Raw genomic sequence first — 14751 nt, 5'->3', positions numbered from 1 at the left:
TGGCCCTGTTTTGACTCATGGTGAGTCCTCAAATGGACACATTGGGGGCATTTACTTGCATTTGTGTGATATGCATTTGTGAATGTTCTTTGCATTACATGTCATGGGTTTAGGTACAGTGAACAACTGTGTAAGCAGCAGGGTTTATGTATGAATTCATATTTTAAATTATACCAATAATGTACTTTTGTGTGATTTGCATTCATTTTTGCTTTTTGTTTTTCCGTTAAGTTTCATGGGTTTAGCGACAGTGAACAACAGGGTTTACGTTCGATTTTGTATTAAAAAATACAGAAAAAGTAAATTTGTTTAGTGTATGTTCTTTGCATTAAGTGCCATGGGTTTAGCGACAGCAAACAAATGTGTAAACAACAGGGTTTATGTACAATTTCATTGAAAAAAATAAATAAAAAAAATACTGAAATGGTAAATTTGTGTGATATTTGCGATAAGTTTCACAGGTTTAGCCACAGCAAACAAGTGCTTAAACAACAAGGTAAATGCAGGATTTCATATTTTATCAAAATAAATAAATAAACTTAAATGTGAATTTGTGTTCGTGTTTGTTTTTTTGCGTCAAGTTTCATGGGTTTAACTACAGTACACAACTGTGAAGTAACATACAATTAAAAAAAAAAAAGACCATTTGTTCTCATGGTCATAGCTGAAGAAAACAGTTGTGTAAATGATTTGGTTTAAGTATGATTTCAGATTTTATTTGAATTCTGAAATTTCAAACCTATCTAAAATCTAGACTTTATTTCTATTTGGTAATGTATAATTATTACAGTATGAGCAGCATTTTTAAGTGTCTTTGTGTTTCATTTTAGCTGTGTCTAATTTGGATGAAGAGAAAAAGTGGACTGTACACTACACGGCTCCATGGCACCAGCAAGAGAACGTCTTCTTGCCGGGCTCCCGACCTGCCTGTGTGGAAGACCTGCACCGTCAGGCCAAAGTTAATCTGAAAACAGCCCTCAGAGGTAAGAGCAGCACACCTCATACACACTGCCACCACAATCAACCATGACATCAGCATTGCCATGGGAACAAACACACACAGCAGCAGGTGAACGCATACCATTATGTCACTCGCTGTTCTAATGTTCTCACTAGACACCTGTGAACGTGACATCAGTGACAGGTTGCTAGTGCACTGTTCCAGGGGGTAGTTCAGAACGGAGCCCAGAGAAATGATAATTTGGTTTTAATAGATAGCTTTTATCCTGAAATCAGTTGATGAAAGTTAAATGTAACCTGGGCATTAGTTACCAATATAGTTGTGCAGATGGCTGGTGTGATGCCTGATTAATTATACATGCACAAATGTGTAGGTCATATAACTATAATACAGACTTCAGGCCTTCAGAGGGCAGAGAGAAGGACGAGGAGAAATGAGGACAAAGAACAGGGTGTATGGAGAGAAGAAGGATGGTACTGTGTGGTCAATTACTCATTTTAGTCTTTATCTAAAGACAGTTTACTTCTCACTCTCTTGTTAATTCTTCTCTAGCAGTTTCTTTCTGATTAAGAAAATGACTTTAGTCCTTAAGTTTTAGTGCTTAATCACCCTTTTATTCTGCAAAGGCAAACAGCACTGAGAACACATGTGGGACAGAGGAAGTTCACAGCTCTCTTTTTATGACAAGTTAAAGAAATTTGTAAAGTTGTGCAGTCTTTTCAATGCGACAGCTGACAAATAAGTGTTGAAGGAAACTATAAAGGCTTAGCAAATAAAAGAATGTTTTTGTGGGATTAGAGGAAGACAGGTTGAATGTGCATAAAGTTGAAATTTATTGAAGCTTCCCACTGCTTTTACACTCTCTGTATTGGTGTTTCAGAAAATTTTTTTGGTTGGACCATTAACATCTTTCATACAAAAAAAGTTTGCATTTACTGTCCATTGAAATAAAATTGAAGTTTTGTAGCTTTGAGGCCATCCATGCATGTTAGCTTTAGAGGCCACTGAGTAAACATATAACAGATATATATGTCTTAATGTCTTAAATGTCTAAATATCTTTTAAATGTCTTTTAAGACATTTCACATATTTAAATGTATTTTTCTTCTAGGAAAATGGACAGAAAATATTGATGACCCCTTTTGTTTGCAAGGGTGTAATTCAGATAGGGTTAGGGGATAAAAAAATATCATTAGCCTCTATTGTTAAAGGGAAAGTTCACCCAAAAATGAAAATTCTCTGATCATTTACTCACCCTCATGCCATCCCAGATGTGTATGACTTTCTTTCTTCAGCAGAACACAAACAAAGATTTTTAGCAAAAAATCACATAAAGGAAACATAAAAGTAATCCATATGACTCCAGTATTTAAATCTTCAGAAGCAATATAATAGGTGTGGATTAGAAACAGAAGAATATTTAAGTCCTTTTTTACTCTAAATCTCCACTTTAACTTTCACTTTCAGATGTGAAAGTGAAACTAAACAGGCACCACATGTAACTTTCAAATATAAAAGTGAAAGTGGAGATTTAGAGTAAAAAATTTTGACCTGTTTCTCACCCACACCTATTATATCGCTTCTGAAGATATGGAGCTACAAAGGTCTGATCACCATTCACTTGCATTGTATGGGCCTACAGAGCTGAAATGTTCTTCTAAAACATTTGTTTGTGTTCTGCTGAAGAAAGAAAGTCATACACACCTGGCATGACATGAAGGTTAAATTATTAAGAAAATGTTTCCTTTTTGGGTGAACTAATACTTTAAATGGAAAGTCCTCACCATGATAGAAAAGCAAATGTGTGTGTGTGTGTGTGTGTTTAGTTGAAGGACAGGGCCTTGTGTGCACATGGTAAGGACATGGGCAGCATAGCACATGGGCAGCATAGCACATGGGAAGGCAACACATTGCTATTGCTCAATAGTTTGGTTTGGCTGTACAGTCAAAGAATGAAGAGTTGTTGAGTGCGGTGTCACTACAGCACCATTGATTAAATCAGGTTATTGCAGTCCATTGGTTGCCGCATTGATTCTTTGAGACCAGATTGCAAAAGAGAAATAGAGCTGTCACATCGAGTAATACTTGTGTATGTCCATCTCAGGTATGTTTAATATGATCCATTTTTTGGAGTTAATTGAACAGCTGCTTTGCAGTGTCATAATATCAAAGTGAGGAAATAGGGGGAGACATGAAGCAGATGAGCATGTGTTTGTGAGCAGGAGAGATTGCTAGATTCAGCTTAATGGATGACTGAAGTGACGTGGGATGAATGCCAAGGGGATGGAGCTGCCATCTGCAACAGTTAGCACACACACACACACACACACACACACACAGAGAGCAGAACCAAAAGCGAGGAAAGAGATCTCAGTCTATACTTTACAAATCTCTATTCCAATTCGCTTTCTCACATCTACTAGACTTTTTACAGGAAGTTCACAGTGGTTTCCAGGCTTGAAAAAGTCATGGAAATGCCCAAAATTTTGAAATGTCATAAATTCCTGTTGTATTTTTTTTATTATATTTTTTTTTTATACTTGGGTCTAATATACTTCATTGGCTAGAAATATTTCATTGGCTGGAAACTGCTCTCTGCGAGTGCAAACTCTATAAAATTATTTTAAAAATATTTACCCACAAACAACTAGAACAGTCATGGAAATATCAAATGTCCCCCAATTTATTTTTCAAAAGCGTTTTTTTTTTTGCTGTTGTTGTTTTTTTTTTTTTTGTTTTTTTGGAATGACAAAAATCCTTTACATAATTCATGATTTTTATGGGGATGCCAAAATAATGCTTTTTCTCTCAGACCACTAGAGGGAGCTAAACTAACATTATCTGCTCAAACAGTTTAATTCATGTTTGAAAGTTCTTAAAACTTCCTGACGCCCTGTATATTTTTGTCACCTATATAAGTGGCTTCACCTAAAGGCATAGGATATAAACATATCTGTCAATGGTTATGATGGACATGTCCTGACATGTATTTTCTGTTCCTGCAGAATGTGATAAACTGAGGAAAGATGGGTTCCGCAGCTCACAGTACTACTCACAGGGTCCCAGCTTCACAGGTCCCACACAAACCCAACATGAGGAGGAGGACTCTGAAGTTGATGATGCTGATAAAAAGGTATTCTAATTTAAGTTAAACATTTATTGCTTAATTAACTTTTTTTTCTTTTTTTTTCAAACGTTATAAATAGTTCTCCATCTTTGATACTGTACCATAAAATGTTTTAATGCCTGATTTCAATAAATGTGCATTCGCTTAGTGTAAATCTATAATTGTTGTTTAAAAAACTATAGAGATTAAATTATAGATTAATAATGTTGGGCATCATATTGATTATTGACCATAACATGAAAATAATAATCTGCTATTGGTATCGGCCAACACTTCTTTATCAATGTGCCGAAAACTAGTATGAGATACTGTTTTCAAACCAAATGTACAGTATAGCTCTGAAGATAACTGACTGTCTAGCAGACCATAGAATTTTACTGCCCTCTACTGGTGAGAGTGACTAAATGCCTACGTGCCTACCTCCCACATGTGCCTCTGTGGGGTTCTCGCCTCAATTCTTCAGCATCTCTCTTGGCTTCATTAGTATTGTCAGCCATGTGTGGCCCCATTATGAGAGTTGGGCCCCAGGAGAGTAAAACTTTAATGAAACTAACTCAGAACATTTTAGAAAGCAACAACTGTGCTTGTGTTATTTACTGGAATATTACATTCCACAAAGCTGCTATTCGCCGTATAACCATTAAAGATGTTTTTTTGAAGGAGCAGGGCTTTTATTGAAGGGATTCAGTAGTACCGTTATAAAAGTTTTTAGTAAGAAATCACCAGTATTGTTTATAGCACGCCCGTCTTGCCCTTGCCCTCACTCTTCCAATTTTCTCTGCCTTTATCTCCCTGCGTCACACTGCATCCAGGGGCCCTGGAAAGGTCAAGTTCTTTAAAGCAAAGATTCAGGGGTCCCATTGTTGTCCTTCTGCCCCTAGCCCACCCTTAAGTATCCCATGCCCTTTTAACCCTTTTCACAACTCTAAACCAGCTTTCCTACCCCCACTGTCTCACACTGTATGAGGTTAACTCAGGTTAATGGTGCTTGAGTGGTACAGGCCTTCTACTTCTGTAGCTTAGTTTATGCATTCTTCTCATCATGGGCATGCTGGGTAGTTGCTCTCTGTCTTGTTCAATTATCTTTAGAGTTCACTGTCATTTCAATAATGCACTCATTGGGAAAGAATAACTTTTGTGGAAGTTGCCTTTTCCATTTTCCAAGTATGTTTCAGAAGAAATTGTCAGTTACCTGAAACAAAGGGTCTTCCTTCCTTCCTTCCTTTGCTTGCTTCCCTCTTTCTGTTTCCTTCCTACCCTCCTTTGTTCCCTTCTTCCTTCCTTCCTTCTCTCTTTCTTTCCTTCCTTCCTTACTTAAGAGTGTTAAGTACTGAGGATCTATTGTTTTCTGCATACTTTCTACAGACAGACATATAGTAGACTAGTAGTCCTTCCATGCAGACTGTGGCAAGAAAAGTCATAAAATGTCATTTAAAAACATAAAACAAGACCTCAGGCAGAGGTAAACGTAAAACAAGACATGTGAATGAGTTTTTGACTGTTGTTAGTGATCTGGATGGATAATTATTTTATTGTAGGGATTTAACTAGTTGGCTAATTCTGAAGGCTGGGGGAGGCCCAGGTGTACGATTGAAACTTCAGATGGTCCACTTATAACTCTGTGAACGGCGTTCCAATTTAGAAATCACAATGCATGAATGCATGTTTTAATGCCTCACTGGCTTTTTCCCTCTCTCCTCTCCATTGTCTATTCTTTCTCAGAGTCTCTCAGTGCATTTATGTGTGTGTGCTTTTTTATAGGGTGGGTATATGTGTGTGTGTGGTTTGATGGTTAGTTGCCTGTGAAACTGCTTTTAATACTCCTGTTGCTCCAATAACCCGTGACACCATAAATACACTTTGGCTAAAGCTAAAGAGAAATGAGGGGTGTAGGAGCTTTGGGACAGATTCAGAAATCTGAATAATAACTCTTTAAGTTTACCTATTAATGGTGGGAATCAGCAGGGACCTGGCGATACAATGTTATATCAGTATCTGGGTCACAATACAACAGTGAGTTTCTTTATATTTAGTGTATTGCATTCTTAATGTTTTGTTTACTGCGATTCAAAACTGTGATATATTGTGATCTTTTATTCACTTGTTTCCTATTCATCTCCATTGAACTTCGGTGCTTCATGCAACAAGTGTGAGGGAAGAGCGTATCTTGGTACCAGTGTGTTTAACATTACACAGAACCCTTACAGTCTAGCTGTATAGATGGACATCCTTACAAATGATAGTTATAGACTTATATTCTTAGCTCATTCTGAGATTGCATTTTGGTCAAATAGATATAATTAAGTGTTCATTGACCAAATGCTACAGTACCAACATGCTTGTTTTGAGTGGTGGTCACACTTGTCAATTCATGGCGTTTTAAAATCTGTGTAGTATTTTTATGTAAAATATTGCAACACTTTGAAATGTCATGAAACTCTATTTTTACCTGTTTTCCAGTCCATTGCATCTTCAGGAGAGGAAGAGAAGGACTCCTACCAAATGAGGGAACAGAGTCCAGCACAGGGGGAGGGTGCTGAGGTTGATGGACAAGGGCCGCGAACCAAAGCCCCACCCCTGCCCACTCCAGAAGAGAAGATGAGGCAGGAGGCTCAGGCCATTCTCACAGATATTATCCCCATCAATGTCACAGGTAGGAAACATATTCTGTTAACTGTCTGTTAAACCAGCCAGCACTGTAGCTAAAGGAACCTCTGCAAAGACTTCAAAAACATGTCACTTCCATTTTAAACATTTGTCATACTTGTGACTCCAAAGAGCTCCTAATATGTTTGTGTTTATTGTGTATTTATATACAGTATGTGGTAATTTATTCCTGATTTCAAAATTTGCAAAAACTTTAAAACTGTAACTTTAATTCCTTTTAAATTTAGATCCTCATAACATATTGCATGCATGTTCACTGTATGTACTGGCTGATATGGATATATGAGCATGTGGATAGATGTGCCTGCATTCTGTTCAACACATTAACAGTTCTCATATTAACAGTTCTTTTATTTCCTACTCTGACTTTGACCTTTCTACTTGAGAGTTATCTATTTGAGCACTGAGTCTTTCTGCCAAAGGTCATGCACAAATCCAGCACTATAACGAACATGCATAGAACCACAGACACTTTACTAAAAAGAACACAGTCTGTAGTAATAAAGTATATCATAGAAGAGACTAAGCTCTGTGCATCCTATCCCTTCAAAAAACTCTGAACTTCACCATGAATCAGGCAGGAGAAGCTATATTAGACTTAAAAGCACACACACATACACACCCACACACTAATTCAGTCTGTCAGCTCTGTGACTTAGTCAGACATCTCAACGTGCTGTAGCTTAGTCAACAGGGCACAGTCTGTGGAGTTGTTTTCCTTTGGCAGTGCTACAGCACATCTTACAGCACTTTAAAATTGCTTTTGTAGAAAAAGACTGTTTTTAATCTTATTTAGTTTGATAGAATGAGCTTATGAACTTTTACAGTTTTTAATCAATATTTCCCCTAAAGGATACTGCAGATCCTATAAGCTTAAATTTGATAGTGAAGATGTATATTCTTCTTTTGCTTGTTTTCACATTGTTTTGTTGTACAGATTGTGTATGACTGACTCTGCATGAAAGTTGCACTGATACAGTATGTGTGTGTGCTGTGCATGTGTGATGCATGTATGTTACTAACTGGCCCTTTTGCCTGTCTGCCCTCGTCAACTGGTCTCCAGGGGAGACATTTGACAGGCAGGCCAGCATCCGCCGCTCCCTAATAAACACTGACACTCTGACCCACCGGCCCAAGAAGGTTAAGCGGAGAAAGACTATATCAGGCGTACCTGACAGCGTCCAACGGGAACTAGGTAGGGTATGGCTTTGCCAGCTCTCTCTGCTGCTGCTCCTGCCTCACCTGTTTCTTTTTAGATGGTTACGTTTCATCTACTGTAGTTGTCATGACCATCTATTGTAGTTGTCATGATTCTGCTTCTCATTCCCACCTCAGCACCACTCCACAATGTTCTTTAGGTTGATTTGGAAGTCTTAGAATCATCATAACCTGATCTCATTGCTATCAAAAAGAATTTTAATTCCAACTTAAAGGGTAGTTCACCAAAAAAATGAACATTTTGCCATAATTTACCTACTCTCATGTTGTTCCAAACCCGTTTCATTCCTCCGTGGAACACAAAAGGAGATGTTAGGCAGATTGTTAGCTTCACTCTCCATTCACTGTCATTGTATGGAAAAAAGATGCAATGAATGGAGGATGGAGGAGAGTACATGCAAAGTGATTGAAGGATGGAGGAGAGTACAGAAATGGAGAATTTTCACGTTTTGGTGTACTATCCCTTTAAAAGTTGTCTTGAGAGGAGATACCCTAATCATCTAGCATTCCACACATTAGCTAATAATTGTATAATATTCTTAATGAGGATTTGACTGTTTTGACTTTTTGCCAAGCCTTTGCATGCTGAGTTTTCCCTTAACTCTTGACCACCTGTGTTATGTAACCCTAGCATCCAACAGCTGCATCCAGCAGTATTTCATTTCCTACCTCTCCCCTGGGTCATTCCTGTTTGCCTGTGTGAGTGCTGATAGTTGGATGCTCTGGTGGAAATGGCCACACTTTGCTTTGCATCCAACTCCAGCCAACTACATAATCCTTTATCCAGATTCCTCTGGCAGAACACTTTATTATTTATCAGTATAGTAATGGAGGGGGAGGGGAGAGACAAATGAAAATGTATGTAGAAGAGCAAATTTTTTATCTGGTTTACAAGAATATATGCAGGTTTTGTATTACATCCATTTTCGATAACACTATTATACTGTTAAAACCGCCATCTCTGTTTCCGTACCAAATTACTGGGACTGTTGAAAGGGCATTCTACATCTTGTATTGTATAGCTAATGCAGATATGGTTTTAAAAACCCTTTCTTACCAGAACAGATGTGTGTGGGGGAGATGTAGTGTGTCAAGCTCTTTAACAGTGTTTTGCTGATACCGATGCATAATAAATCTGCTTTAAGTCCTACTCTATTGTTTGTACATACAGAGAATGAGGAGTAAACTTCATAAACCAGTGTCATTTCTCTGGAGCTAAAACTAAACCTGATCTGAAAGAGACACTGTTAAGACGAGTCTCTGTCTGGCAGTTTAAATGTTATGATTACTCTTGTATGGTAATTTATTCTCCAACAGTAAGCTTGACATTATGAAGATGCAAGGTTGGTGCATTCTGCTTCCTGTGTTTTTGCATGTGTCTGTGTTGTGGAGGATGATTATAGGAGGCTTAATGCATTAACAGCCTGCAGTTCTCTACTAAATTCTCAAAGGCAAGTGCATGCATGCATTTGTGAATAAGCTTAGAATTATGGTATGTGTGGAAGTGTGTCATAGATCAGCTGTACCAGCCGCTTGTTCCTTCTGTTAGCTAAGATCCTCCACTTGGTGCAGACACTATCATTGACAGACTCAGGAACGGACAACATATTTGGTGCAAGCCTTTTAAGATATCAACCTCAATTTAGATTTCCAGAAGTCATTAGCATGTAACATGTGGCTACAGGTAATCAAATTAATTAGCTCTCAATAGAGAGGGTTAATTTGATTGGTAGCTGATGTCACAAATAGTCAGTGGGCAGAAGCAGAGAAACATGCAGCTGTAGCATTTGTCATAATTATCTAATTTATGTTTTTCTCTTCAGCAGCAAAAGGGCGTGGAGGCGAGCTTCGGCCACAGTCCATGTTTATCCCTGGACAGTATTCAACACTTGGGCGAGTTGTGAGTGGGAATTCAACTCTACGTCGATCTGAGACAAAAGATTCTGGCTGCCAGACTGAGGAGGTGAAAATCGTCCCACCTTCTGTGAGGAGAATACGGGCTCAGAAGGGCCAAGGAATTGCTGCTCAGATGGCTGGCATCTCCACCTCTGCCACCAGCATCTCTGCTGTGTCTGATGGGAGCTCCCTTGGAAGTTCAATAATTGGAATGGCACCCAATTTTAGTAATGATAGCCAGCGATTCCACAGCTTGCCCAGAGGTGCACGGGTCTCTCTAAATGCAGAGCCCCTTTATAGTAGTACCCCGTTCAGGAAAGAAGATTCCACAGCAAAAGCCCTTCAGCCAATTGGAAAATTACAGGTCGATGACACTGTGGTGCACATGAGGTGTGCCCCCAGGGCATGCACCCTAACCCGCCCAAAGTCTCAGGAGGTGAGAGGTACTCAACGGGAATGGGGATCTGTCTCCGGTCCCGCTTGTGTAGTTTCTCCACATGCAGCCTACTCAACTTCACTTATACCTAATGCTACTCTGTCATGTTCCACTGAGGTTATTGCACTTCATACCACATCAAGCTCTGGCCAGAGCCTAATTGGTGGGTCACCGTACCCTAAAGCTAGGCCTCATAGCATGATTTCAACTGTCAACAGTGAGAGCACCAGTAGTGTGGCCACAGGTTCCCACACACCAGAAGCAGGCATTAAGGATACCTGCAGTGAGACTGGCCGGTCAGATAGCAGTTTGCACAGCCACAGCACAATTGCCGCAGGAACAATGTCTTCGGACGAGCAATGGATTTATGACACCCCTGAAAATGTGTTGCCCAAAAGGACACTGACTTCGAGCTGCTCAACACCCATAAATCATCTCTATAATAGCCTTGAACGCTCCTCAAAAGGCACAGATTCTAGTTCACTCTACTCTATGGACAATGATGGCTATTACACTTCTATGCATCTGGATTCAGGCCTTCGGTCAAGGAGCCAGGGTAGTGGCCATGGTCATGGCATAGGAGGCAGGGCATCAAGACATAGTATGTATGAGTGCCTGGGTCAGCAAGAAGATCAAAGCAGCTTGTACAGCTCACTGTCACGCTCCATCTCCCTACGCAAGCCTAAGAAGCCACCTCTTCCTCCAGCACGCACAGACTCTCTACGTAGAAAGCCTAAGAAAACCAACTCTCCCAATGTTGATACTGGAGGGTCTGTTCTGAATGAGTCATTGATTGCCACACTCCAACAGTCACTTCAGAATGGGCTGAAAGTGAAAGGGTTGTCCACCTCACCATCTCACAGTCCTTGTAGTGACTATGAGGATCCCTGGATGCTTCGTCCCAGGAGCCAGAGCAGCATCAGTGCAGGCAGCAGTGGCATATCAGCAACAGGGATGGCTAACGTTTATGCCATCTGTCACGTCACGCCATCTCACAGTGACACTAGTAGCCTGCGTTCTGATTATGCAGATTCCTGGGGCTACTACATGGATTACCCTCGTCCATCTGGTGATCAGACGCAGTCCCCATGCAATAATGCACTATCTGCAGGACAAGCAGTTGAGATCACAAATGGAAGGGGTTTCCACAGTGGTACCCAGACCACCCTTCTTCCTCCTCAGGAAGGAAGTGATGTGTCGGTAAAGGCCAGAACAGGCACCTCTTCGCCAGACAGGGTGCATCGGTTGACTTCTCCATCAAGTGGGTACTCAAGTCAGTCCAACACTCCCACAGCTGGCACTCCTGTCCCCTCCTTCATGAGGTGCATGTCCCCATCAGGCAGCAAGCCCAAGCCCAGAGTACCTGAAAGAAAGTCGTCCTTGATCTCATCTGTATCCATCTCCTCTTCTTCCACCTCTCTTTCCTCCAACACCTCTGATTCCATCAGGAACAATGTCCCTCTGCCACCTCCTCTTCAGGCTGACCCTGTGGCTCATTTACCTTTCAACCCTCCATCCTATCCTCCTCCCCTTCCTCCCTCCAGCCCTGTGTGCAATGCAAACGAGATATTTCCTCCTCCACCGGTTTTACCTATGAGCCCTCATCAGCAAGCATCTATGTACACTCCTTACATAAAATCCTCCCCAGAATTTCCACCTCCTCCACCTCCAGAGGTGTTAATTGACCCTGCCTTATCAAGCCTTAATAGTTCTTTTAGCCCTCCACCTCCTCCTCTGCCACCCCTCCCTGCTTGTTCTACCATCCCTCTTTATCCCCCACCCCAATTTCCAGTCCTATCCAGCATGACACCACCTGCACCCTCCTCTGCTAGCTTGAAGAAAATAAAGGGGAGCCTTAAACCAGTGAACTCCGAGAGATGGCCAGTGTCCACTCAATCCGAGGAGCCTAATAAGTCTGGCATGCCACTGATTACCCCCTTTGCCCTGCAGAGTGTGCAGCTTCGCTCTGTGAAGCAGCCAGAAAACAGTGAATTTATTTGCTCCAAATCTCAAGAAATAGTGGCTGACCAGATGACCAGTAAGCCCCAGACACCAGAGAAGCCTAAAAAACAAGAGCATTCCTCAGTTCCTCTGGTTTCTTGCATACCTTTAAATATAAATGGAGAGAGTAATGTTGAAGCCCAACATGACTGTGATGTAACATCAGTGGAAAAATTACATTCTGAACCGAAATCCTGCCTTACAAATGGATCCATAGATTTTGATGACAGTAAGGCCACTGCTGAAGTTGATGGTCAAGAGACTGACATGTCACCACCAGTGGAAACACTTCAAAACACTACACCCAAGAAAAAGCCTCCTATGATTTCCAAAAAGCCAAAGGTTTCTCTCGCCTTTTCCTCCTTTTCCACACCTGAATGTAAAGCAGAAGAGAATTCTACAGCATCCACAGACAAGGATGTCGGTGATTTGCTGAGTGCTCAGAATATGGTGGTAATTAATACAACTACAAAAGAAAATCAGGACACCACACCTGTGCCAGAAGAGGAGATAGAGAATAATAAAAGTGAAATTTCTGTACCTCCTGAGGAGATAGCAGACATTTTTCCAACAAGTGGTGAAGCTCAGGAGTTTTCCCAGACTGTACTTGATATGGGCATGGGAACCTCTGAAGGAGATGGGGAAGAATATGGAGGAGATGATGAAAATGTGACCAGCAGCACCGGATCAGTTGGCTCCAAAGATGATGAAAGTGGTAAGTCAGATCTGCCTAATTTTACTCTGTGGGGTTGGAGATCATTTGTAAAACTGGATGACACATAATCATGCATTTTTAAAGACTTCTGCCTTTTTTAAAGACTCGAGACATATAATGTGTGCTCAAGATTTATATTATATAAAGAGGGATGATTAAAACAGGAGGAGGGCCAAAGTGACTTTCAGCATAAAGTTTATCAAGAGTAAACTAGTATATGTACACTACCGGTCAAAAGTTTTGAAACACTTACTCATTCTTTATTATAATTTTTTTTCTTCACATTTTAGAATAATAGTAAAGTCATCAAAACTATGGAATAACATAAATGGAATTATGGGAATTATGTTGTGACTGAACAAAATCCAAAATAAATCAAAACTGTGTTATATTTTAGCATCTTCAAAGTAGTCACCCTTTGCCTAGAATTTGCAGACATGTACTCTTGACATTTTCTCAACCAACTTCTTGAGGTATCACCCTGGGATGCTTTTTAAACAGTATTGAAGGAGCTCCCATCTATGTTGGGCACTTTTTGGCTGCTTTTCTTTATTATTTGGTCCAAGTCATCAATTTCAAAAACATGTTTTTAGTTTTTAGTTTTTTATTACATTTTAGTTTTATAATGAAATAAATTAATATGGTGGCACAATTATATTTTTGTCTACAAAACTAATTTCAAACATTTAAGCATACGCCTTCAGATCAAAAGATTTTTAGGATTATGAGAAACATTTCAGTCAATTGTTTCAAAACTTTTGACCGGTAGTGTATATGAGTGTATACATATAAGAAGTGGCAGCTTTTACTCACATCAGGGCTTAGAGTGGGACATCACTGCGGCAATCCTTTCTATTTAGTCCTTTACTTCTCTGTCTCTCTATCCCCAACTCTGTCACTATGTCCATTCAGTCACCCCTCCCCTGACACCATCTGTCCCCCTGACTTCTGATGCTTTCATCCACCTCTACTGTCATACTCTTGCTTGTCTTACCACCCTGTTACCCCTCTATTTCCATTCTCTTATTTATACCATCACTCACCAGTTGTTCTGCATGTCTTAAACTAGCATCCTCTTATCTCCTAATCCCTCCGTCATTCACATCCTTTGACTTTCCCTTCCTCCAAAATCTCTCACTCACTTTTTCCTCTCGTCAGGGTTGGGATAGGATGGGGCAGCATTCCCAAGGGAAAGCCGTTTAAATGGGATAGAAAGGGGGTTGGGCCGGCAGTGGGTAGAGGAGGAGAGAAGTGAGGGAGGGGGAGGGAAGAGAGTGTGTAACGTGAGATCACCCTCAGTGGCTCTAGCAAGTGCAGAAGTGAGATGAGAGAAGACACTGAACTCAACTCTGATGGGAAGGTGGTTACAACTATGAGAATGTAAGAGAAGGTTAAGTATACAGATTTTAACCTGCCTTGATACATGTTATATTTGAAGAGCTTAACTCGTGTATGTGTCTTGAATTTTTATTGACAGTTATGTGATGTGTCTTGGTACTTGCGAGAAATGCTGGATTTTGATTGACTGTTTCAGACACTTATGTTTCCTGACATTTTGCATAATATTGTTTACACTATACGAGTTTGTTACTTTTTAATCTGCGTAACGTCCTCTTTATGTTTTGAATGTTCTTGTTGGACAAGTTTGTCCAAATATGCCTGTGCATTTTAACGTAACAGTATCTAGGTCTAGTGTGCAAGGCATGTATTTATTAGCAAGAAATTGTCTG

The 14751-nt window shown here is 40.2% G+C and overlaps 1 protein-coding gene across 7 annotated transcripts in view; it reads left to right on the top strand.

The window, feature by feature from the left end:
• Positions 1-14751, top strand: part of LOC127416025 (NHS-like protein 1) — a 154056-nt gene that overhangs the window by 133009 nt on the left and 6296 nt on the right. For 4 of the 7 annotated variants that reach the window (XM_051655094.1, XM_051655096.1, XM_051655097.1 and 1 more), the window contains exons 2-6: positions 831-983; positions 3967-4094; positions 6549-6741; positions 7819-7950; positions 9797-13021. In XM_051655094.1, coding sequence (XP_051511054.1) covers positions 831-983; positions 3967-4094; positions 6549-6741; positions 7819-7950; positions 9797-13021 — 3831 coding nt within the window. The remainder of the gene's footprint in view (positions 1-830; positions 984-3966; positions 4095-6548; positions 6742-7818; positions 7951-9796; positions 13022-14751) is intronic. The other 3 variants (XM_051655095.1, XM_051655101.1, XM_051655098.1) reach the window with 2 other exon arrangements.

Source organism: Myxocyprinus asiaticus, chromosome 25 (genome assembly GCF_019703515.2).
Source record: "Myxocyprinus asiaticus isolate MX2 ecotype Aquarium Trade chromosome 25, UBuf_Myxa_2, whole genome shotgun sequence".
Taxonomy (NCBI): Eukaryota; Metazoa; Chordata; class Actinopteri; order Cypriniformes; family Catostomidae; genus Myxocyprinus; species Myxocyprinus asiaticus.
The sequence above is the reverse complement of the archived record's forward strand: the minus strand, read 5'-3'. Positions and strand labels throughout refer to the sequence as shown.